General features: G+C 36.1%; 1 protein-coding gene across 5 annotated transcripts in view; it reads left to right on the top strand.

Moving 5' to 3' along the window:
- Positions 1-22,325, top strand: part of HSD17B4 (hydroxysteroid 17-beta dehydrogenase 4) — a gene marked incomplete at both ends in the record, with an annotated part of 112,039 nt that overhangs the window by 69,310 nt on the left and 20,404 nt on the right. For all 5 annotated transcript variants that reach the window (XM_080698319.1, XM_080698316.1, XM_080698315.1 and 2 more), the window contains 5 exons: positions 486-551; positions 10,978-11,047; positions 12,478-12,584; positions 18,629-18,715; positions 21,922-22,008. In XM_080698319.1, coding sequence (XP_080554445.1) covers positions 486-551; positions 10,978-11,047; positions 12,478-12,584; positions 18,629-18,715; positions 21,922-22,008 — 417 coding nt within the window. The remainder of the gene's footprint in view (positions 1-485; positions 552-10,977; positions 11,048-12,477; positions 12,585-18,628; positions 18,716-21,921; positions 22,009-22,325) is intronic.

The following is a 22,325-nucleotide window of genomic DNA, read 5'->3' as shown; positions in this document are numbered from 1 at the left end:
TCTTGTATTCCAATGTGATGTATGATTATAATGCACCAATAAAAATAAGTTAAAAAATAAATAAATGTCATTATCTGCTAAACATAAAATATTTGAAACAAAAAGCCCTTTAGTCTAATTTACAGAGTTTAATCTATTAGAACATGGTTGTTTATGTATCAAATGCTAGTTTAGGTAAAGGGAATAAAATACTTTGTATTTTAGATTTAATTTATAAGCCAGATGTGGTGGCACATACCTGTAATTTCAGTCCTTTGGAGGCTGAGACAGGAGGATCACAGGTTCAAAACCTGCCTCAGCAGTTTAGTCAGTCCCTATTTTTAAAAATAGAACAGAATAATGATGGTGGTGGTGGTGGTGGTGTTGGTGGGAGAGGAGGAGATATAGATTGGAGGTTAAAATGCATCTGTGTTCAATCTCTAATACAAAAAAAAAAGAAAAGAAAAAAAGATATAAGATATAACTTACAATGTCTTTGGTTTCAGGCAGCTGTAGCTGTACCTCGTAGACCTCCTGATGCTGTACTTACAGATACTACTTCACTTAATCAGGTAAGATTGTAGTTTTGAAAAGTGACAAATCCACCTGGCTGATCCCCTATGCTTTTGTGCCTCCATAAGTGGTACCTGTGCCTTCATTATGTTGAATGATTTTATGATTCAGAATAGTTAAGGTCCTCCATCAAGCGAGTGCCCATTATTTATTTATTTTTTTAAAAAAACTTCATTTAAGCACTAACCTTTGTTTTACAGCAAATATTAAACTGTTCTAAAAGCTAACAAAAAGTTATAGTCATCTTAAAAAGTAAATAAAAAAACACCCTCTCAGAAATGATGAACCTATATAGCTTGTCTTCAAAAACCATTTTGCAGTAAGATTTATCATAAATTTTAGGAAATTTGTGGGTTATCTGAAACTACACCTGGTCAAGTACAGGAAGCTTCAACTGTTTTCAAGGAGTGGGAAGAATATTTGGATATTCAAGATGTAGATGTCTAAGTAACTAGGGCATCTATTCCAGTCTGTGAATGGTTATATAAAAGGCTTTGACTTGTAAGTGTTGTAGATATTCAGAGAATTAGGGAGTAACATGCAGAAGGATTTGGTAGGCAAGATGAGATCTTGCTGAACTAAGATGGTATATGATTGTTCTCTTCTCAGAGACATAGGGTTCAGTTTGTCAGGGAAGGAGTTGAGAAGTAAGTAATGATAGAGTGTACGAGAGGAGGGAAAAGAGCATGACATGTGTTTCAGGAGTACAAATTTGAGCATTCACATTGGAGAGTAGTGGAAGATGACTGTGGTTGGGCAGATCTCTAAGAAAATGTGGAAATAAAAAACTATGCCATAAAGCATAAACTTTGTGCCAGGTATATATATGTATATATATGTATATGTATATATGTATATGTATATGTATGTATATGTATATATATATGTATATATATGTATATATATGTATAATTTTGGTGGTACTGGGACTCCTGGATACCCTTCTTCCTCTGGGCTACACTCCCAGACCTATTTTTTATATTTTTATTTGGAAACAGGGTCTCTTAAGCCAGTGAGACTGGCTTTGAACCTGCACGATCTTGATCTTCCTGTCTCTGCCTCCCAAGTGCAGGGATTACAAGTGTGCGCCACCACCCCCGGCAAGGTATTCATATTAAATAAATAAATTTTTACTGAGTAATTAGCAACCCTACTTTTATTTATCTTATTTTATTTTATTGGTGCATTGTAGTCATAGATCTGAATGGGGTAAAAGATGGTAGAGGCATACATGCACACATCACTGTTTAGCCCAACCCTATTTTTAGATCTACTAATATCACTTCTGTAATATTCTTTTTTTTTTTTTTTTTTTTTTTTTTTTTTTTTTTTGGTGGTACTGGGGTTCCTGGAAACCCTTCTGCCTCCGGGTTACACTCCCAGACCTATTTTATATTTTTATTTGGAAACAGGGTCTCTTAAGCCAGCACAGCTGGTTTGAACCTGCGCGATCCTCTGTCTCCACCTCCCAAGCCCAGGGATTATAAGTGTGTGCCACTATGCCCGGCATCACTTCTGTAATATTCTACTTTAGTGACGTTTCTTCATCTTCAGACTGATAATACAGAAAAAGTTTGTAGTTTTTCATAATTAAGAAAATACTGTAATAATCAAGAAAGAGCAAATAATAAACAGATATCAGACTTTGTTTTTAAAGATAATGAAAACAAACACCTGTAGTTTCCCTAGTTACATATCTTTTATTATTTATTCTATTAGGAGTTTTGTTATCATTATTAAGTAAAGTTAATCTTTGACAGATTGGTTCTACTATCAATCAAAATGGAATATTATTAAACTATTATGTTGAATTGGGAATAGACAGAACCTCAAAAACAGGCTGTCTTTGGGGGACTTTTGCAGATTTAGAATACCCCTTTGTGGGGCCAAAATTTGAATGATCAGATACTGGTTGGAACTATCAGGATCATTTGCATACTCATACCCACCAGGAAGGGCTTATTCTCTGGTAGAATCAGCTAACTTGGTCTGCTGGTTAGCTCTGTATTATAGAAGCAGAGACTTATTACATCCCTTGTGTTGCAAGTATCAAGTCACATCTCCTTAGAGTGTTTTTTATCTCAGGTTTTTATTTAGACTTTTAGAACCTAAGAGAACTATCATGCAAAAACATTGAAGAATCAAAGTGATAAAACATTCATCTCATTCTGAAGAGTCTCAACATTTAATTGAACTTTACTGGAATATTTTAATCATTTTTAGAGTTGGCAAATAATTACAGTATAGTATACCAATTCCCAGTATTTAGAAAGAAAAATAACTCTTGTACATTTTCTGGTCTCATAATCTGAAAAAAAATATGGACTTACTGCCACATTCTCAACCCAGTGTCAGCTCTGGAAAAGACTTCTTTGAAGTTTCAAGGGTACTGTGGCCTCATCACCTTTACATCACATCACGTCACGTCACCTCCACTTGTGGCTGGTTCTTGCGTAGGTGAGAATTTCAAATCAGTCATTAAGAAGCAAAATCAAGTCTGGGTTCTTAGTGCAGCTCTCCTTGGGTGCCTTGAATCTTTTCTGCATGGTCCTTCATGTGATGTCTCATCTTTTAGGGCCTTTCTGTATGGTTCTCAGGGAATCTCTTTTAATTTCTGCAGGTTTTTTTTCCTGTATAACTCCCTCCACTTTAGTGCTCACAAATCTAATTATATCACCTTCCCAGAGTGCCAGTCTCTATCTCTTTAATTCATTGAGACCATTTTGCTGTGTTTGGGATTTCTTCTTTCATTATGATCTGCAAAGTGTTGTCAGTAAAAAACTGTGGCAATGGTGGAGCTATTTGGTTTTTTTTTTTCTTTCTTTCAAAAAACACTATTGCACTGCATATGGTCCAGTGTCTATGAATAGGGTTAATATCCACTTAAAAAAAAAGGAAAACAGTTCTCTAGTTGTTTGCAGGTACTCCATCATGATGAACAGAAGTCCTATATATCTTTCCTAATATCCTGTTTTCTCATTTAATTTATTACTATCTAATTTTTAAGTTGTTGTTATTATCCTTTGTCATTTGCTTCCTTATGTATCAAGACCTTATTTTGCTCTTTCCTCATATTGTCTCAATCTTTGGGGATGCATTTTTTACTCACAGCATCTAACATATGCTATTTCCACCATTCCCCATCTTTCTTAGTTTGCAGTGAGTATATCTGCCCTTTGTCGGTGCTACTTAGCCACTTCTTTATTGGATAAAGCTCCTCTTGTGGGAGGTTTATAAGAAGAACAGCCTGGTTGGATATGAAATCTTGTTTCTTAAAAATTCTGCTCCATTTTTGCCTCTTTGTTGCTTTTGAAAAATTTTATGCCAGTCTAATTATCTTCCTCTGTCTGTTAAATGATCTTTGTTTTTGAGACCCTCAAGATTAGTTTTTCTTTAATCTTTTTTTTTTGTGTGTGTGTGTGTGGTACTGGGGTTCCTGGAAGCCCTTCTACCTCCAGGCTACACTCCCAGACCTATTTTATATTTGTGAAACAGGGTCTCTTACCTGCGTGATCCTCCTGCCTCAGCCTCCCAAGCACAGGGATTACAAGCGTGCGCTACCACGCCCGGCGCTTCTTTAATCTTTAAAGATTTTATTGGGATATGTCTCAGTATTGCTAATTGAATATACATAGTAAGATCTTAGTTTTAAAGGATCCTTAGTTTAAAGGATTTAAGTATTTTCTTTCATTGTTTTATTTTTCTTCAGATATTCCAGTTAAATGTTGACTCTTTATCTTTCAACCACTTTCTCTTCTTTCAGTTTTTTCTTGCTCTTGAAACGGGGGTTTCTTGCGAGAAAACCCCTGCAAGTTCTTGTCTACGGAGAGCGAAGAATGACACCCGCAGACCTCAGGAAGGGGAGTAAAAGGTTTATTGGAAGCAACAGGAAATGGGGCAAGGGTGGCTGAACACCCCCAAAGGGGCTGGAACTCTGGGTCCAGCAGCTGCCTTCAGGACAATACTTGAGAGTAGCCCAAGCCGAATTGCCTTCAGGTGCAGGCTGCTTTCTTCCGGAGTCCACGCGATCTGCCAGAAGGGAATAGAGAAAAGTGGCCGAACACCCCTAAGGGCTGTCGGGTCTCTGTTGTCCAGTAGCTGCCTTCAGGTCACTACTCGAGTGTCGCCCGAGCCAAGTGCCGTCAATTACAAACTACCTTCTCCCAGAGTCCACGCGATCTGCCAGAAAAGAGGTACAGGTCACCCCTAGGGGCCTGGTCAGCCATGATATCCAGCAGAGGCCTTCAGGTCACTACTCGAGAGTTGCCCGAGCCACGTGCCCTCAGATGCACTCTGCCTTCTCTCAGGGCCAACACGACCTGCGAGAGAGAGAGAACAGCTCCCCAGAAGGGGAGGGGGTCCTGAGCGGGAAAGTGACCCACTTTTGCCATCTGACTGGCTGATGCCTGACCGCTTGCAAGTCCGTTTGTGGTTGTGGTGACTCCAAGGAGAATTTGCATAGGACATTTGCAAGTCCTTTGAAGGGTCTCCTTTCAGGAATGCCAGACTTGCTGGGTGGGTTTGTTGATTAGGAAACTCAGGATGGCTTTGTGAAGCTCTGATCCTTCTTATCTCTGAGCCTTTGGAGTTTCAGGCATTTGTCACCCCTCAGGAAACTCAGGAAATTAACTTTTTTTCTACCAAGGCCTTTTTCCTATCTGCCTATTTCCTTTCTATCTCCTCACTCTCATTTTATTCTTATAGCTTTTATGATCTCTTGCATTATTATTACATCTTTATTTCAATATCTTCTCCTTTGGGTACCTTATAATTTAGCCTTAATTTTTTAATATAAATTTGATTTTTTCTCTATTATCTTTAGCAGGTCAATCATGAGTTCATTTCATATCTGAATTTCTTCATTCATCTTGTCTATTTTTACTTTTAGTGTTTGAATTTTAGATTCAGTGTGTTTGTTTCATGTCCCCAAATACTTCAGTGTTTTGTTATAATTTTCTTCTGTTTGGTAGTAGTTTTACTTAAAAGTAGAAAAGAGCAATTCATTTACATTTTATTTACTAAAATGTTTGGACTCTTATTTGCTGTTTCAATCTTATAGTACCTTTCTATGGAAACAGATTATTTACCTCTGCATTTTGTAGATCAAATTGGTGGTTTGGGATGCTTTCCAAGGTTGCTAGGTTGAAATTTCCCCATTCTTTTCATATAGCAAGGTGTGAGTTCGTTCTTTTCTTTTCTTTTCTTTTTGGAGGGGGTCACTCGTGGGACATTCTACCGCCAAGCTACACGCTAGCCTTTTTTTTTTTTTTTTTTTTTTAAGGTACTAGGAATGAAACCCGGGGGCATTCTTCCTCCAAGCTACATCCCCAGCTCTGTTTTCTATTCTTTATTTTGAAATAGGGTCTCATTGAGTTGCAAAGGGACTCACTAAGTAGCTGAGGCTGGCCAAGAACCATGATCCTCCTATCTCAACCTCCTGAGATGACAAGCATGTGCCACTATGCCCAGCTTACCCTAGCTGTTTTTATTTTGAAATAGTCTGGCAAAATTGCTGAGTCTTAAATCTGAGATCCAAGTACTGAGATTATAGTTGTGTGCCACCAGGCCCAGCTAGATATCTTTTTCTTTTTCTGCCGGTCTGGAGATGGAGCCCAAGGGCATTCAACCTTTGAGCCACACCCCCTGCCCTATTTTTTATTCTTTGTTTTTTGAAGCAGGGTCTCACTAAGTTGCTGTGGGCCTCACTAAGTAGCTGAGGCTGTCTGCGAACCTTGATCCTCCAGTCTCCGCCTCCCAAATGCTGGGATTACAAGCGTGCGCCACCATGCCCAGGTCCAGGTAGATTTCTTTAATCAATGTCTTTTATGAGTCATGTACTATCGGAAAGTGTTTCAATTTTTAAAAGTTGTTCAGTTCTCTATCTTACAACTGTTTTACTTTACCATCCAATTCTCAAAGGGCTACTTTGTTTTATCCTCTTTTCCTCCCAAAGTAATGATTTCTGGGGACTGCCATTTGTAGTCCTGTATCTTTTTAGTTTTTTTTTTTTTTTTTTTTTCTATCTCTTCCCTCTAGCCAGTGCTCTTATATTCCAGGATTCTTATCAGGTCCTTAAGTGGATCTTATCTGGGAGTGGGTTTTCTTCTTCTCTCTTCCTTGCATTGCCTTTGCACCTCCCCATCCCAGCCTCTCCTCTCTCCACAGTAGCTTTCAGAGGGTGCTCAACAAGTAGTGCTGGTGGACATTGGTGCTTAGTTTGCTATGTATACAATTTGAAGTTTGAGTATTTTTCTCTTTTCTAATTACATCATAGGTTTGGATTTGTATAGTTTGGTTTCATCTTTTTGATCTGTATACTTTTGGGGAGAATATGAGGATATAGAAAACACTTGTTCTTGAGCCTTTTTAACATTTTCATTTAACTTAGTTGCAAAATTAAGCAACAATCTACTCATGCACAAGGAAGACAATATATATCTGTTTTCTTGCTTCCTTTCTCTCTTCTCTTCCAAGTCTCTGTTACTCATAATGTCTTTTATATGTAGATAGAAATGAAGTAAAATGAGAACTTTTTAGTGTTCTATTTGAAATATTAATCTTTGCTGGGCATGGTGGCGCACGCTTGTAATCCCCGTGCTTGGGCGTCGGAGACCAGAGAATTGCGCAGGTTCGAAATTAGCCACGCTGGTTTAAGAGACCCTGTTTCCAAATAAAAATATAAAAAAAGTAGGTCTTGGAGTGTAGCCCAGAGATAGAAGGGTTTCCAGGAACCCCAGTACCACCAAAAAAAAAAAAAAAAGAAAGAAAATATTAATCTTCCAAATATTTGTAGGAAATGAGCATTGGTGGTATTCTTTATTTACTAGAGAACACTTATCTTGTATTATGATTGAATTTAGTAAAATGCCATACAGTAGCTTTGTTATTTCTTATGACGAACCGTTTTTGTCTTTGCTGACTTTATCTTTAGAAAGCAATGTCATCATTGAAATAATATGAGAATTTAATATCAATTAATATGATTTCTTTTGAAAACTTTTTCATTAATAGGAATGATATCCGTGAGATAAGAGTAGTAGTAATCTTAAAACTTGGTTGATTTATATTATTGATAAAATTTATTAAGTTATTAATACTTGTGATGGATAATGCCTTGCAAGCTTAGTCTTACTTAATTTTATCTACTCTGTGAAAGTAAATCTTGGTAGTACCCCCCCTTTATTTTTTCTGTGTGCTATAGCAGATTGAACCCAGTGCCTTGCACTTGCTAGGCAAGCACTTTCCACTGAGCAACACCCTATACCCTTTCAGATTTAAAAAAATTTTTTTTTGGTGGTACTGGGGTTCCTGGAAGCCCTTCTATCTGCGGGCTACACTCCCAGACCTAATACATACACACACACACACACACACACACACACACACACACACACACACACATATATATATATATATATATATTTTTTTTTTTTTTTTTTTTACTTTTTATTTTTTTCTAAATTTGGAAACAGGGTCTCTTAAACCAGCGAGGATGCCTCCGAACCAGCATGATCCTCCTGTCTCCACCTCCCAAGCACGGGGATTACAAGCGTGTGCCACCACACCCGTACAGATTTTATTTTTTGGTGGCACTAGAGATTGAACCCAGGGGCTTTCTACCTCTGAACTACACCCCTGCCCTTGTTTTACTTTTTATTTTGAAATAGGGTTTCATCAAGTTGTAGAGGGCCAGAAGGCCTCACTAAGTTGCTGAGGCAGGCCATTAACATGCAATTTTCCTTTCCCAGCCCCCAAGTACTGGGATTATAAACAGGTACCACACCTGGCTCCTGAGTCTTATTTTTTTTAATAGCAGTATTATTTTTTATTTGCTAGCATAAGGGCATTACAACTCTGTCATAAAACTACCACAAAAATTAGTTTTCTTTTCTAGAATATTCATAATTGATACTAAATATTGCTTTTTAAGTAGAATATATAATAACATTGATACGATATAGCACTAATATGTTGGAACCATTTTTTTTTTAATTTTTAAAAATTTTATCCACTACTAGCTCTTTTTAAATTTTTTTCCTCTCTTTAATTCTTGTCTAATTCTTTTTAGTTCTTTTTTTTCCTCTGGTTTGAAAAATGCATAATTTAAATGCTAGGACATATGGTGACTTTCCCCCTATTGTTACCTATATATTTCCGCTAATCCTACCTAATCTAAGTACTATAGTTGTACATCGTAATGGAGTACAAGATTGTAGAGGCATACATGCATACATCACCCAATTAGCCCTTATCCAATTTCCATCCCATTTCCTCCCCCGTCCCTCATTTTTTATTTTTATGTGGATCATACTGAAAATGGCATACATTCAGACTGAGATTGGTTAATGGAGGAGCCATATTCAAATATGTGAAAAGTATGAATGTAGCATGGTTAATCTGGACACTCATTGTTGGGAAGGGGGAAGGGGAAATGGGAGGTGGGAGAGGGAACCAAGCACACTCTGAGTCTTTTTAAATGAGAAAATCAAGGCTTAAAGTGAAGAAACTTGCCCATTGATAATAGACCTGAATTTGAACTGGTCCTGTTTGGTGACAATGCCCATGGTTTATCATGTTTTGGACAACTTTTCTTTGAGATTATCTTTTTTTTTCCTTTGTATACATTTCAATAATATCTCCTTGCCTAATGTTTTATTGTTTGTAAAAATTATTGTTTTTAAAAATTATCATTTAATCCTCTAATATTATATAATGAATTGTATGTTACTAGTATTCAATAATTATTAATTTGATTATCATATTTTAAGACATAAAAAGGAAAGTATTGAGTTATTGAGTAAATAATTCATAGAACTTTAATATTGTATGACAGGAAGGAAAATTGATCATTAAAATGATATAAGTAGCTGGGCAGATCTGTAATCTACTACTTGGGAGGCTTAGACAAGAGGATCACAGGTTTAAGGGCATCTTTGACAATTTCCTGAGGTCTTCAGCAACGTAGACCCTGTTTCAAAATAAAGAATGAAAAATAGGGCTAGGGGTGTAGCTTGGAGGAAGAATGCCCCTGGGTTATATCTCCAGTACCACAAAAAAGAAAAAAGAAAAAAAAAGAAAAGAAAATAGGGCTGAGGGGTGTTGCACAGTGGCAGAAGGCCCCTGAGTTCAATCCCTAGTACCACACAGAAAAAAATTATACAATGTATAAAAAAGGGAATTAAGTATTTTTATGAATTATAAAAATGTTTTTTTAATAAATAAAATTTATTAAAAATAATAATTGGTCATTTAAAAAGTCAGATATGCCGACACAGCTCATCTTTATATAACATTTTAATAGTCTTGAAAAGCTTAGAAACATTTGATGAGAAAAGGAAGAGTCTTTAGGAAGACCTTATCTCTTTCACAACACAACTTCTCTCTCAGACACACAAACACACACACACACACACACACACAGTGTCACCATACGTAGTAGTCATAATGCCATTGATGTATATATAACTGATATATAGAGACATTAAATATCCATTACTAGCTGTTTTTAAAATTTTTTTTCTCTTTAATTCTTATCTAATTCTTTTTAGTTCTTTTTTTCCTCTCGTTTGAAAAATGCATAATTTAAATGCTAGGACATATGGTGACTTTCCCCCTATTGTTACCTATATCTTTCTGCTAATCCTACCTAATCTAAATACTAAAAATCTGTACTAAGCAGAAACTTAATCATAATGGCAAGTTATCTGTCTTTTTTTTTTGGTGGACAGCTGATATTCAGGATTATATGTACCAGAAGAATGAAAGTTTGCAGGGAGTCTTTCACATTTATAAGTCTTGTATCCTGCTATTCTTCTTTTTTTTTTTTTTTTTACTGCGATTCAGTTTTAAAAACAAAACACTCCATTAAGAAAGATAGAATAAGGCTGGGTGTGGTGGCTCACACTTGTAATCCCAGTGCTTGGGAGGTGGAGACAGGAGGATTACGCCTAGCTGGTTTAAGAGACCCTGTTTCCAAATAAAAAAAGTATAAAATAGGTCTGGGAGTGTAGCCCGGAGAAGGGTTTCCAGGAACCCCAGTACCACCAAAAAAAAAAAAAAAAAGAATAAAATTTACTTGAGTAGAAGAGACTATAACCTTACCTTCATTGTAAACTATTACCTTACCTTCATTGATAGTTCCTTTTTGTGAATTTTTCCTCAGATAATGGTGTTTAATTTTTGGCTTTTTTTCCTGCTATATGACAATTTTTGCCTCCACTGGTTTTTAGTGTGAGATATTGCAAAACAAACAAACAAACAAAACAACATTTAATTTACAGATAATCTTTGTGTTAGAAATATTTTTTAATTTAAAGCTTGATTTAGGTACATTACGATGTATTTTTTAGAAGACCTAGTCTACTTTTCATTTAATATTTTCTTAAAACACGTTGAGTAGTGATGTTTATCATTCTTTTTCTATAGGCTGCTTTGTATCGCCTCAGTGGAGACTGGAACCCCTTACACATTGACCCTAACTTTTCTAGCCTTGCAGGTAAGCTGCTAATAATTTGTATCAATGAAAAATATTAGCTATTTTTTTCTGATGAGTATTGTTACATACAGTTACTTATGACTCACACTTTCAGTAACATTTTAAATATAGTTCTCTTATTACATTTATGCAGAGGATATGGAGAGATAGGGAGTAGTTCAGAAAGTGGAGTATTTAGATTCATATGATGGTGGGTGAAGCTCTTGCTAGTGCAAGGCCTAGAGTAGGACTGTGGAGAAGGGTGTTTACTGAAGCCTTTGTGGGAATGTACCAGTATTGGAAAAGGGCTTTAAAATGTATTAATGTGCTAGTACTGGCAAAGGGCTGCAGAGTTTCAGGCACCAAGGGTAATTAGCAAGAAAATAGAGGAAGTCCAGGGTCTTTTACATTTCTAAGAAAAGCAAACTTCCCCAAGGATGTTGGGGGATGCCATGAGCCTCTAAGAGATCCCAGATTTGATAATCAATTTACACATTTTGGGGTATAACAAAAGGCTTGGGGTCTGTATCAGAGACAGGGTAGGCCTACAGGAAGAAATCACCACATCAGAAGACCTGCCCAGAGAAGGGGCAGATCTAGTCAGGTCAGATGACTTGGTGTAAAAAGGTTCTGTGTCCAAAAGACTTGGGTGACTTCTTTTCAAGTCACCCCCCCATACTACCTCTGGTATAGGGCTTTATTAACTCTGTCCTATCTTTCCATCTTTGTATTAATAAAATTGTTTAAGCTTACAGAATTTGGACTGTTGTTTTCTACACATAGCTCCGTGAGAGATGTGGCTGTGAGTTCTTGTTCTGAGACTTCTGACCCAACTAGATCTGCCCCTTCCAAGTCTTTTGACATTGCGATTCCTTCCTGTAGGCCTGCCTTGTCTCCAGTCCAAACCCCAAGCCTTTTGTTATACCCCAAAATGTGTTAATTGATTATCAAAGTCTGGGATCTCTTGGAGACACATGGCATCCCCTTCATATCCTTGGGGAAATTTGTTTTTCTTGTAAATGTAAAAGACCCTGGGCTTCCTCTCTTTTCTTGCTAGTCACCTTTGGTGCCTGAAACTTTGTAGCCCTTTTCCAATACCAGCACACTGATACATTTTTAAGACCTTTCCCAATACTGGTACATCATCATCACTGACCAGGGGCATCAGAAGATTAGGAAGGGATCATCTACCTACATGGATATTGAAATAAATACCATGTATAAAACCAGAGCTTTGTATTTCCAGATCTCTCCCATTCTTTTCCTGTATTCTTTTTCATGATTTTTCTACCAGAAAGCATTATTTACAAAACATGTTTTTCATTAATCTTAGATGGTATAATTCATCCTAATGCAGCTTAAAGACATGTTTTTTAAATCCTGAATTAACTGTACATTGGTTTTTAAACATGAAAGTCACCTATATCCATCTAAGTTCTCTTTTTGTATAGGTTTTGAGAAGCCCATATTACATGGATTATGTACCTTTGGATTTTCCGCCAGGCATGTTTTACAGCAGTTTGCGGATAATGATGTGTCAAGATTCAAGGCAATTAAGGTATATGTACATAATTTGGATATTAGTTATTTTCTCTATCTTTAAATATGTTTGGTGACTTAAAATAGGTACTATACTGAGGCAGTATGCATTTTATGTACTTTTATTGGTGCATTAAAAAATCTTTTTATTTTTGTATGTGCAACATATTGAAAATGGCATACATTCAGACTATGCTTGGTACCCTCCCACCCACTTCCCATCCCCCCTCCCAACAATGAGTGTTCAGGTTTACCATGCTATATTTATATTTTTACACAAGTTTGGATATAGCACCTTCATTAATTAACCTCAGTCTTCTTCCTCTCCTATCCTTGCATTCTAGCTTTGGTGAGGTTTCTCCTCCATTATCTGGAGTCCCTCTGGTATCCCTAATACTCCCTAGTTTGTGCATATTAGAGAAAACATAACTCCCTTCTCTTTCTGTGCTTGGCTGATCTCACTTAACATAATGTTCTCCAGGACTTTCCTTCTTCTTGTGAATGACATGATTTTGTTCTTCTTTATAGTTCAGTAGAATTCCATTGTGTGTATTTCCCATACTTTTGTAGTCCATTCATCTGTTTATGGAGACCTAGGTTGGTTCTATATTTTGACTATAATGAATTGTGCTGTTATAAACATGGGTATGCATATGTTATTGTAGTTCTCTGATTTCAAACCTTTTGGACAAATACCCAGGAGAGGTATAGCTGGATCTTATGGTGGATCTATTCCCAGTTTTCTAAGGAATCTCCACACAGATCTCTATAGTGGCTAAACCAGTTTGTACTCCCACCAACAGTATAAAAGAGTTCCTCTTTCCCCACATCCTCACCAGCATTTGTTGTTGTTTAATTTCTTTATGCTTGCCACTCTGATTGGGCTTAGATGGAATCTCAGCATAGTTTTGATTTGCATCTCCCTGATGGCTAATGCTGTTGAACATCTTTTCATGTATCTATTGGCCATTTGTATTTCTTCTTTTGTGAAGTGTCTATTCAGTTCAGTTGCCCATTTCTTGATTGGGTTATTTGTTTTGCTAGTGTAGAGTCTTTTGAGCTCTTTGTATATTCTGGATATTAGCCCTCTGTCTAAGTGGTGGTTGGTAAAGATCTTCTCCCATTCTGTAGTCTTTCTCTTTAGGTTCTTGATGGTTTCCTTTGATGAGCAGAAACTTTAGTTTGATGCCATCCCACTTGTTAATTCTTGCTTTTATTTCTTGTGCTTTGGAGGTCTTGTTGAGAAAGTTACTCCCTGTGCCTATATGTTGTAGTGTTGAGCCTATGCCCTCATCTAATTTAATAGTCTCTGGTCTAATTTCTAAGTCTTTGATCCATCTTGAATTGATTCCTGTGCATGGTGAGAGGTAAGGATTTAGTTCCATCTTTTTACAAATAGCCACTTCTCCCAACATCATTTGTTGAAAAGTCTATCTTTTCTACAGCATACAAGTTTGGCCCGTTTGTCAAAGATTAATTAACTGTAGGTGTGTGGATTTGTTTCTGTATCTTCTATTCCACTGCTCAGTCTGCCTGCTTTTTTGCCAATACCATGCTGTGCTGAGGATTGCTTTGGCCATCTGGGTCTTTTCTTTATCCATATAATTGATTTTTCTAGGTCTGTGAAGAATGTCATTGGAATTTTAATAGGAATTGCATTGAATCTATAGATCACTTTTGGCAGAATGGCCATGTTGATGATATTTATTCTGCCTATCCCTGAGCAAAGGAGATCTTTCCATGGGTGCATTATAATCTCACATTATAATATAGTTTACCTTCCCACTCCTTTCCCTTCTGCTTACAGGGTGTTGAGATTGACATTGGTGGTCTACCATATGTATACAGTGTTGATGGAAGTGATTCCTTCATTGATTCTTGGTCTCCCACCATCACCTCCCTGGCTTCACTGGAGTTTCTCCTCCATTATCTGAAGTCTCTCTGGTGTCCTAGTTATTCCTTAGTTTCTGCATATAAGAGAAAACATATGACCCTTTGCTTTGTGTGACTGGCTAATCTCATTTAATATATGTTCTTTAGGTCCATCCATTTTCTTGAAAATGACATTATTTTGTTCTTTATTGCTGAGTAGGATTCCATTGTGTGTATGTTCCATAATTTTGTAATCCATTCACCTGTTAATGGACACCTGGGTTGGTTTCATAATTTGGCAGTTGTGAATTGTGCTGCTACAAATATGGATATGAATATATTACTATAATATGCTAATTTCAGTCTCTTTGGAAAGATACCCTAGAGTAGTATAGCTGGATCATATGGTGGATTCATTTTCAATTTCCTGAGGAATCTTCACACCATTCTTCATAGCAGCTGACCTAATTTTCAATTCCACCAGCAGTGTAGAAGAGTTCTTATTTCCCCATTGCCAGAGCCAGAGAGAAAAAGTATGGGTTCCGAAGAGAGGTGTGAGGATGAAGAATTCAACTCTTAGAATTTGATTCCAAGAATATTTAATTCTAACATAGGGGACCTGCCAGCCTACTAGCTCTACTGGCCGACCCCTGCTCCTGGGTCAATATCTCTACTGGTTGACGACTACTTCTGGGTCAATATCATCTCTCTTAGGCCGACATACTGGCCAACAATGGGTTTATTTTTCTTGAGGTATTTATAGAGTTACAGGTCAATCAATATCCTCGTGCTATCATCACTGGAATATAATAGAGACTAATCCAAAGCACATACATTACAGGTAGGTTAATCAATACCCTCGTGCCATCACCACCTGATCTTCTCTCAGACCTTTTACTTTGAACTTTCCATGACCCAAACCTTGTTGATGCTGGGCGAAGGACAGTCAGCTGAATCAGAAATATTCTTTTAGAGGAAAACTTTAATGGCTTTCCACAATTCCCTCTTTCTTATTATATTCAAAAAGACTATGCCTGTCTTAGGTTGTTTCCTTCAGGTATCAAGGATTACCCATCTTTTGATAAGCTGTATATCCTGTTTTAGGTTTCCTTGACCCAAGGAAATCTTACCCATCATTGGCTACCAGCCACTTAAATGGGGGTTACTTTTCAAACATAAATTGTGTACTTCTGCTAAATAAAGATGTTTTCACTTTGTCCCAAGATCACACTGTGTCTCGAGTCTCTAATAAACAAGGTATTGGGAATATTATGTAAAATAGGCATTTCAGTAAGACATTTCCTTCAATTAACACTATGATTTCACATGTTAAATCAGTTTTACTGAGTAAACAAGTTATTAGTAGGCTAACATTTTTATCTTCTTTCCTGTGTAACCCGGGCCCCACAAGACCAAACCTTTAATAGCACAGTTACTATCAGTCTTTGTCCGTCCAAAATAATCAAGAGTTTCTGAATAAAACAGTTACTATTAGTCTCTGTACTTGTCTGCAGTACCATGGGCATCAACTGTAGACATCCCATCTTCTTGACATTTTTACCAATTCTTTGTCCATTCCCATCTTTTTGACATTTTTACCAGTTCTTTGTCCAGTATAACCTAAAGTTTCTGCAATGGGTGTAAAACTCAAAGCAAGAAGTCCCACCAATCATGAGTTATTACTGAAGACAGTGATCTCCCGTTGTTCCCAATCAGCTGGATGAAGTATGGGATGGTCTGGAATGTAAGCCCATGTTTCAGCCATCATGATTAATCTGAGAGTCTTCTATTTTTTAGTCATCATCATTAATCCGAGAGTCTTCTATTTTTTTTTTTTTTATCCATATGTTGCACCAGCTACTCAGGTATCCTATCTTCATCTTGTGAAAAAACACAAACATGCCCTCTTTCCCATATTAGTACGGGGGGCAGGATCTTTCCAAATTCCTGTGCAAGAATCTTTCCATTTTACTAGAACAAAATTGTTTTTGGAGGTTGGATGCCATTGTCTATCCGCTGCTGTGTGACCAGTTTTGTCGGCATTCAAGAAATTAATAATACCTCCTTGACCCAGTTTTGTCGGCATTCAAGAAATCTAATAACACCTCCTGTTAGTAACTGGGAAAACTCTGAACCCTCTAGTATCATCTCGTTTATTTGGAGCCTGATTTATAGCCGCTTGAAGCAGTGATATTAAAGATAAAGATCTGGGTTTTTTAACACTTCATTTAGCAAATGCTACATTAAAGAGTGAAGGCAAAGCACCTTCATTTTCTGTCTTAGTTTCTCTAGCACAAGGCATATCTTTTAACATATATACAAAAAACCAAAAACTAATCTTTTGACCCATTGTATATTACAACTCACACCTTAGGTGCCTTCATTTTCTATCTTAGTTTCTCTCTTCATTTTCTGTCTTAGTTTCTCTAGCACAAAGCATCTTTTTTAACGACCTATTATATATTACAATTCCCAAGTTTCACCACCACCACAAGTCTTTGAGCATGCTCCTTTTTTATTCAGTGGTGTCCTTCACGGGATCCTCAGTTTCAGAATTTCCCCATACGGGCCACCACCTGCTAGAGCCAGCTGGCAAAAGTACAGCTTCCAAAGAGAGGCATGAGGATGAAGAATTCAACTCTTAGAATTTGATTCCAAGAATATTTAATTCTAACATAGGGGGACTGCCAGCCTACTATCTCTATTGGCCAACCCTGCTCCTGGGTCAATATTTCTACTGGTTGACGACTACTTCTGGGTCAATATCATCTCTCTTAGGCTGACCTACTGGCCAACAATGGGTTTATTTTTCTTGAGGTATTTATAGAGTTACAGGTCAATCAATATCCTCATGCTATCATCACCGGAATATAATAGAGACTAATCCAAAGCACATACGTTACAGGTAGGTTACTCGTGCCATCACCACCTGATCTTCTCTCAGACCTTTTACTTTGAACATCACCACCTGGTCTTCTCTCAGACCCTTTACTTTGAACTTTCCATGACCCCAAACCTTGTTGACTCTGGGCGAAGGACAGTCAGCTTAATCAGAAATATTCTTTTAGGGGAAAACCTTAATGGCTTCCCACACCCCATATCCTCACCAGCATTTATTGTGTTTGACTATTTGATGATTGCACTTGTGATTAGGGTTGGATGGAATCTCAGTGTAGTTTTCATTTTCATCTCCCTGATTACTAAGGATGTTGAACATTTTTCACTTATTTATTGACTATTTTTGTATCTTTTCTGTACATTTTTATTATTCTATTGAGTTTGAATTAGCACATTTTCTTTTTGTAGGTATAAATATTTGTACATAGTTATAGTTTTAACAGATTAATTGTATTGTTTTATAAAGTGTGTGTGTGTGCGCGCAAGCATGCGCGTACTAACCTCTGTGCTTTAAAAACTTAAACTTTTTTTTTCTCTCTGTTGTAATTTGTCCAACTTATCTGAACATGTGAAGTGGCTGTATTTAAACTAACATATTCCTATAGAGTATGATAAATGCATATTGGTTTTAGTTTTCACACTTTAAAGTTGATTTCAAGTTTTTATCCATTATAAGTAAGAAGAAAAATATCTGTGCCCAAAGTATCTTTGCATAAATCAAAAAAGATATACACTTAAAACACTTGAAGCAGTGTCAGTTAACTTCCAAAATTTATTAATTTGTATTCCTTGCTGCAGTGAAAATGCATTTACTGATGTCTTGTCCCTTATAACACTGATTACTCTTATGCTTTTTATTTCATTACAGCTGTTTTAATTATCTAGTCATATGTATAACACAGAAATTTATAAACTAATAAGTAAAATTAGTTTGCCTTGTATACCCACCCCAGGCATAATTAATTATGCCTTAATTAATACCACTTTAAAGTTTTTCTTAAGTTGTTCTAGTATCTACCTATGGAACTCTACCTAGTAACGATTAGGATTTGTTTCTTGATGATCAAGGAAAAACAGTATTGATTCTGTATTTTGAAAGACGAAGAATTAGCTTATGCATACTATCTGTACTTTCTCTACTAATTTTTCACATTTTTTAAACTTTTATGAATCAAAATATATTTAAACCTCCATTTTCTTTTTTATAGCCTCTCAAATTTCTCCCCCATCAGTAGTAGAAAAGTTTCACTTTAATGCATTTTTAATCCCAAAGACTTCTTTTAATTTTTAAAGGCTCGTTTTGCAAAACCTATATATCCAGGACAGACTCTACAAACTGAGATGTGGAAGGAAGGAAACAGAATTCATTTTCAAACCAAGGTAAGAATATTAGAGTTTGAGATACTTGGCTCTGTCACCCTCCTCACTAAACCCTATCATTTTTGTTCCCTGTTAGCATTTTTATGGCTAGTACTGTGGGTATGAGGAATGCCTAGAAAATATACTTTTAAAATCATTGGTAACTTTTAATTGCAAACAAAATTGCCTGATGTACCTTGGTTTTTATTTTCCCTAACACATAATGAAGGATCTTGCAACATGGTGAAACCATAATCTAACAGGAAAGACATTCTAACTGTAAATTTGCTGAGGTAAAGAAACAGGTAGTTGATTTATTTACAACACAATAAAATTATATTTTTATAGTTATTTTTCTTTGTATACAAAATCTTGTGTATATTGTTTATAGAAAATTCACAAATTAACATCTTGTAACAGAATGTGGACATAATTAATAGTAAGTGAGAAATCAAACAAAGCTGTATCACTCTCAAGAGTTAAGTTATTTTGGGGTGAAATTTAGCAGTGCTCTAAGTAAAATACTAAAAGAACATGCAATCATTTTTTTACTTGCAAGTTTTTGGAAAATAATTTTTCTGTGGTGTGTTGGTGGCACACACCTAGTAATCTCAGCTACTTGGGAGGCTAAGGCAAGAGGATTTCATGTTTGAGACCTACATGAGCAACTTAGCGAGACCCTGTCTTAAAAAACAGCAGGGGTTAGGATGGGGCTGGGGGTGTAGCTCAGTGATAGTTAGAGTGAGTGTCTAGCATGTATGTGACCCTCGTTTTGATCCCCAGTATTGCAGAAAGAAAAAAAAAGTTTTGTTAACACAGTTAAACAGCTAATACTTTTTGGCCTGATCATTTTGTACAATATAGAGTGTCTTTAATAACTCTAACAATAAAGATAATAGCCTTCATTTATTGAGCCACTATAAGCAGGCTACTCTGTTATATATTTTTCTTTCTTTTTTTTTGTGGTACTGAGGATTGAACCCAGTTCTACCTCTGAGCCATAGCCCTATTTTATTTTTTATTTTGAAACAGGATCTCACTAAGTTGCTAAGGGTGTTGCTAAATTGCTAAGGCTGGTGTTGAACCTGTAATCTCTTATCTCAGCATCTCAAGTACTAGAATTACAAGTGTATGTTCAGCTTAGACTATTAACTTTAATATGCATAACAACTCTGCATTGAGATAGGGGAAAATCTAGGTTCTTGATAAAATCTTGATGTTGTACTCGAGGCCCCTTGGCCATGCACACACAACAAGTAGTTGAGGTGAGAGATGTGATGTAAACCCAGGTCAGTCTGGCTCCAAAATTCAGAACCTAGGGCTGCCTTTATTATTATTATTATTATTATTATTATTATTATTATTATTATTTATTTAGAAATAGGGTCTCACTAAGTTACAGAGTGCCACACTAAGTAGCTGAGGCTGGTCTTGAACCTGTGATCCTCTTGTCTCAGTTTCCCAAGTACTGGAATTACAAGTGTATACCACCATGCCCAGCTACCCAGGACCTTCTTTATACTGTATTTTTTTATTTTAAAATTATTAACTTTTCAAACTTCTGTTATGTGATTGCTTTAGTCTTGCTTTCTGCTGCTTGCAATGTCATTTTCCTGCTTATTGTATGTATAATGTTTATTTTACTTTGCAGATTCTTCCTGTCTTAGAGGAGGAAGTTCACGTTCTACCTTACTCTATAGGCAGTCTTTTACCCTCTTCCCCTTTCCTTACCCATACACATATTCATTCATTCTCTCTCTCTCTCTCTCTCTCTCTCTCTCTCTCTCTCTCTCTCTCTCTCTCTCTGCTGTCTCTGAAATCTTGCTGTTAGTATCTGTGCTATTCTGGTGTCCTCTTCATTTTAATTGTTTTGTTTATATTTTATTTTTCAAATAAGATCTTGAACTCTGAAAATATTAGGACCATGATTTTATACTCTGAAAATATCGAGGACTATGATTTTATTATATGTTTCTCATAAGTCTTGGAATGAATGAACAGTACATAAGTAATTCCTATGAATACAAACTAGGGGGGGCTGATAAATAATCCTTAATATGATAAATTTTGGGGATTTTGATAAATTCTAAGCATGCCTTCATATCCTTTCAGTATATTTGCTATTTTTTCCTGTGATCAGAGGTACTCTTTTTTTAAAATCTTATGTACATATAAAACTCCTTTTTTCACTACCTCTTTTCTTTTCCTTCCTTTCTTTCTGTTGTAGTTTAAGAAACATTTTTTAAGCCAAGTTTCAAAGGATATATGAAAGGGATATAAGAAAACAGTTCACCAGAGTGCATTTTGTTCATTAATTATCTCTTTTCGTGCTTTTTACTATATATATAATGTGGAAGAAAAATGAACAAAGTAAAAGTTTTCTTTCCTCTTATTTATGAGGAACTAGTCAAGGGATAATGATCTTGGTTAAAAATCAAAATTTTAGTAAGGGTTTCCATAACTTTTAGAAAATTATCTTTTACTTGTGTAGCAATACCATATTTTTTATTTTATTTTTGTGTGTGGTACTGGGTGTTGAACCCAGGGACATTCTATCTCTGAGCTACACCCCCAGCACTATTTTTCTTATTCTTTTTATTTTGAGACAGGGTCTCAAAATAAAAATATAAAGCAAAAAATATAAAATGTCTTTTAAATTACAGAGGGCCTCACTAAGTAGCTGAGGCTTGCTAAGAACCTGAGATCCTCCTGTCTCAATCTCCCAAGTACTGGGATTATAAGTGTGCGTCACCACACCTGGTGCAATACCATAGTTTTAATGAAAGAATACTGTTGAGTCAGGTGTGATGGTGAACACCTTTAATCCCAGTACTTGGGAGGCTGAGACAGGTGGATTGTGGATTTGAGGACATCCTTAGCAAGTAGTGAGACTCTCATCAACCTATGAGACCTTGTTTCCAAATAAGAAATAAAATCAGGTTGGAGTGTAACACTAATGTAGAATGCCTATGGGTTCTACCTCTAAAACACACACACACACACACACACACACACACACACACACACAGAATGCCTGAAATTAGTAAGTCTTCCATGTTTATTCATCTTGTAACTTATATTACTACCCCTTAATTTGTTTTATTTTCTTTTTCATATGAAGCAAAAGTATAAAATGTCTTTTAAATTACTTTAAAGCGTCTCACAATGAAATTATGTTTCCATTTGGATCATTAGAATGAACTGATTTTTTCCCCATCTCTTATGAGGTCCAAGAAACAGGAACCATTGTCATCTCAGATGCATATGTAGATCTTGTGCCAGCATCTGGTGTTTCAGCTAAGACACCTTCTGAGGTAAGTTGTAAAAACTGGTATCTAAGACACTAACTTATTTATGAATTTTAGTTAAGAATCTTCAGGCTATTTTAGAAAATTGAGAGATATAAAAAGTAGTAAAAGACATTAATTCATAACTGGTCACTTGGTAATGTTAAAGATTCCATACCAATGATCTTTAATTTTCTGATATAAACCATATAATCATATAACTGACTAAAAATTAAAATTTCTTAATAATTAACTAAGATCAAAACTTACAGATTTTTAGAGCTAGAAAGAAATTCAGGCATCATGTAATTTAGTCCCATTTTATAAACAAAAAAATGAGACCA

The sequence above is a fragment of the Muscardinus avellanarius genome, assembly GCF_963383645.1.
Source record: "Muscardinus avellanarius genome assembly, chromosome: 7".
Taxonomy (NCBI): domain Eukaryota; kingdom Metazoa; phylum Chordata; class Mammalia; order Rodentia; family Gliridae; genus Muscardinus; species Muscardinus avellanarius.
The sequence above is the reverse complement of the archived record's forward strand: the minus strand, read 5'-3'. Positions and strand labels throughout refer to the sequence as shown.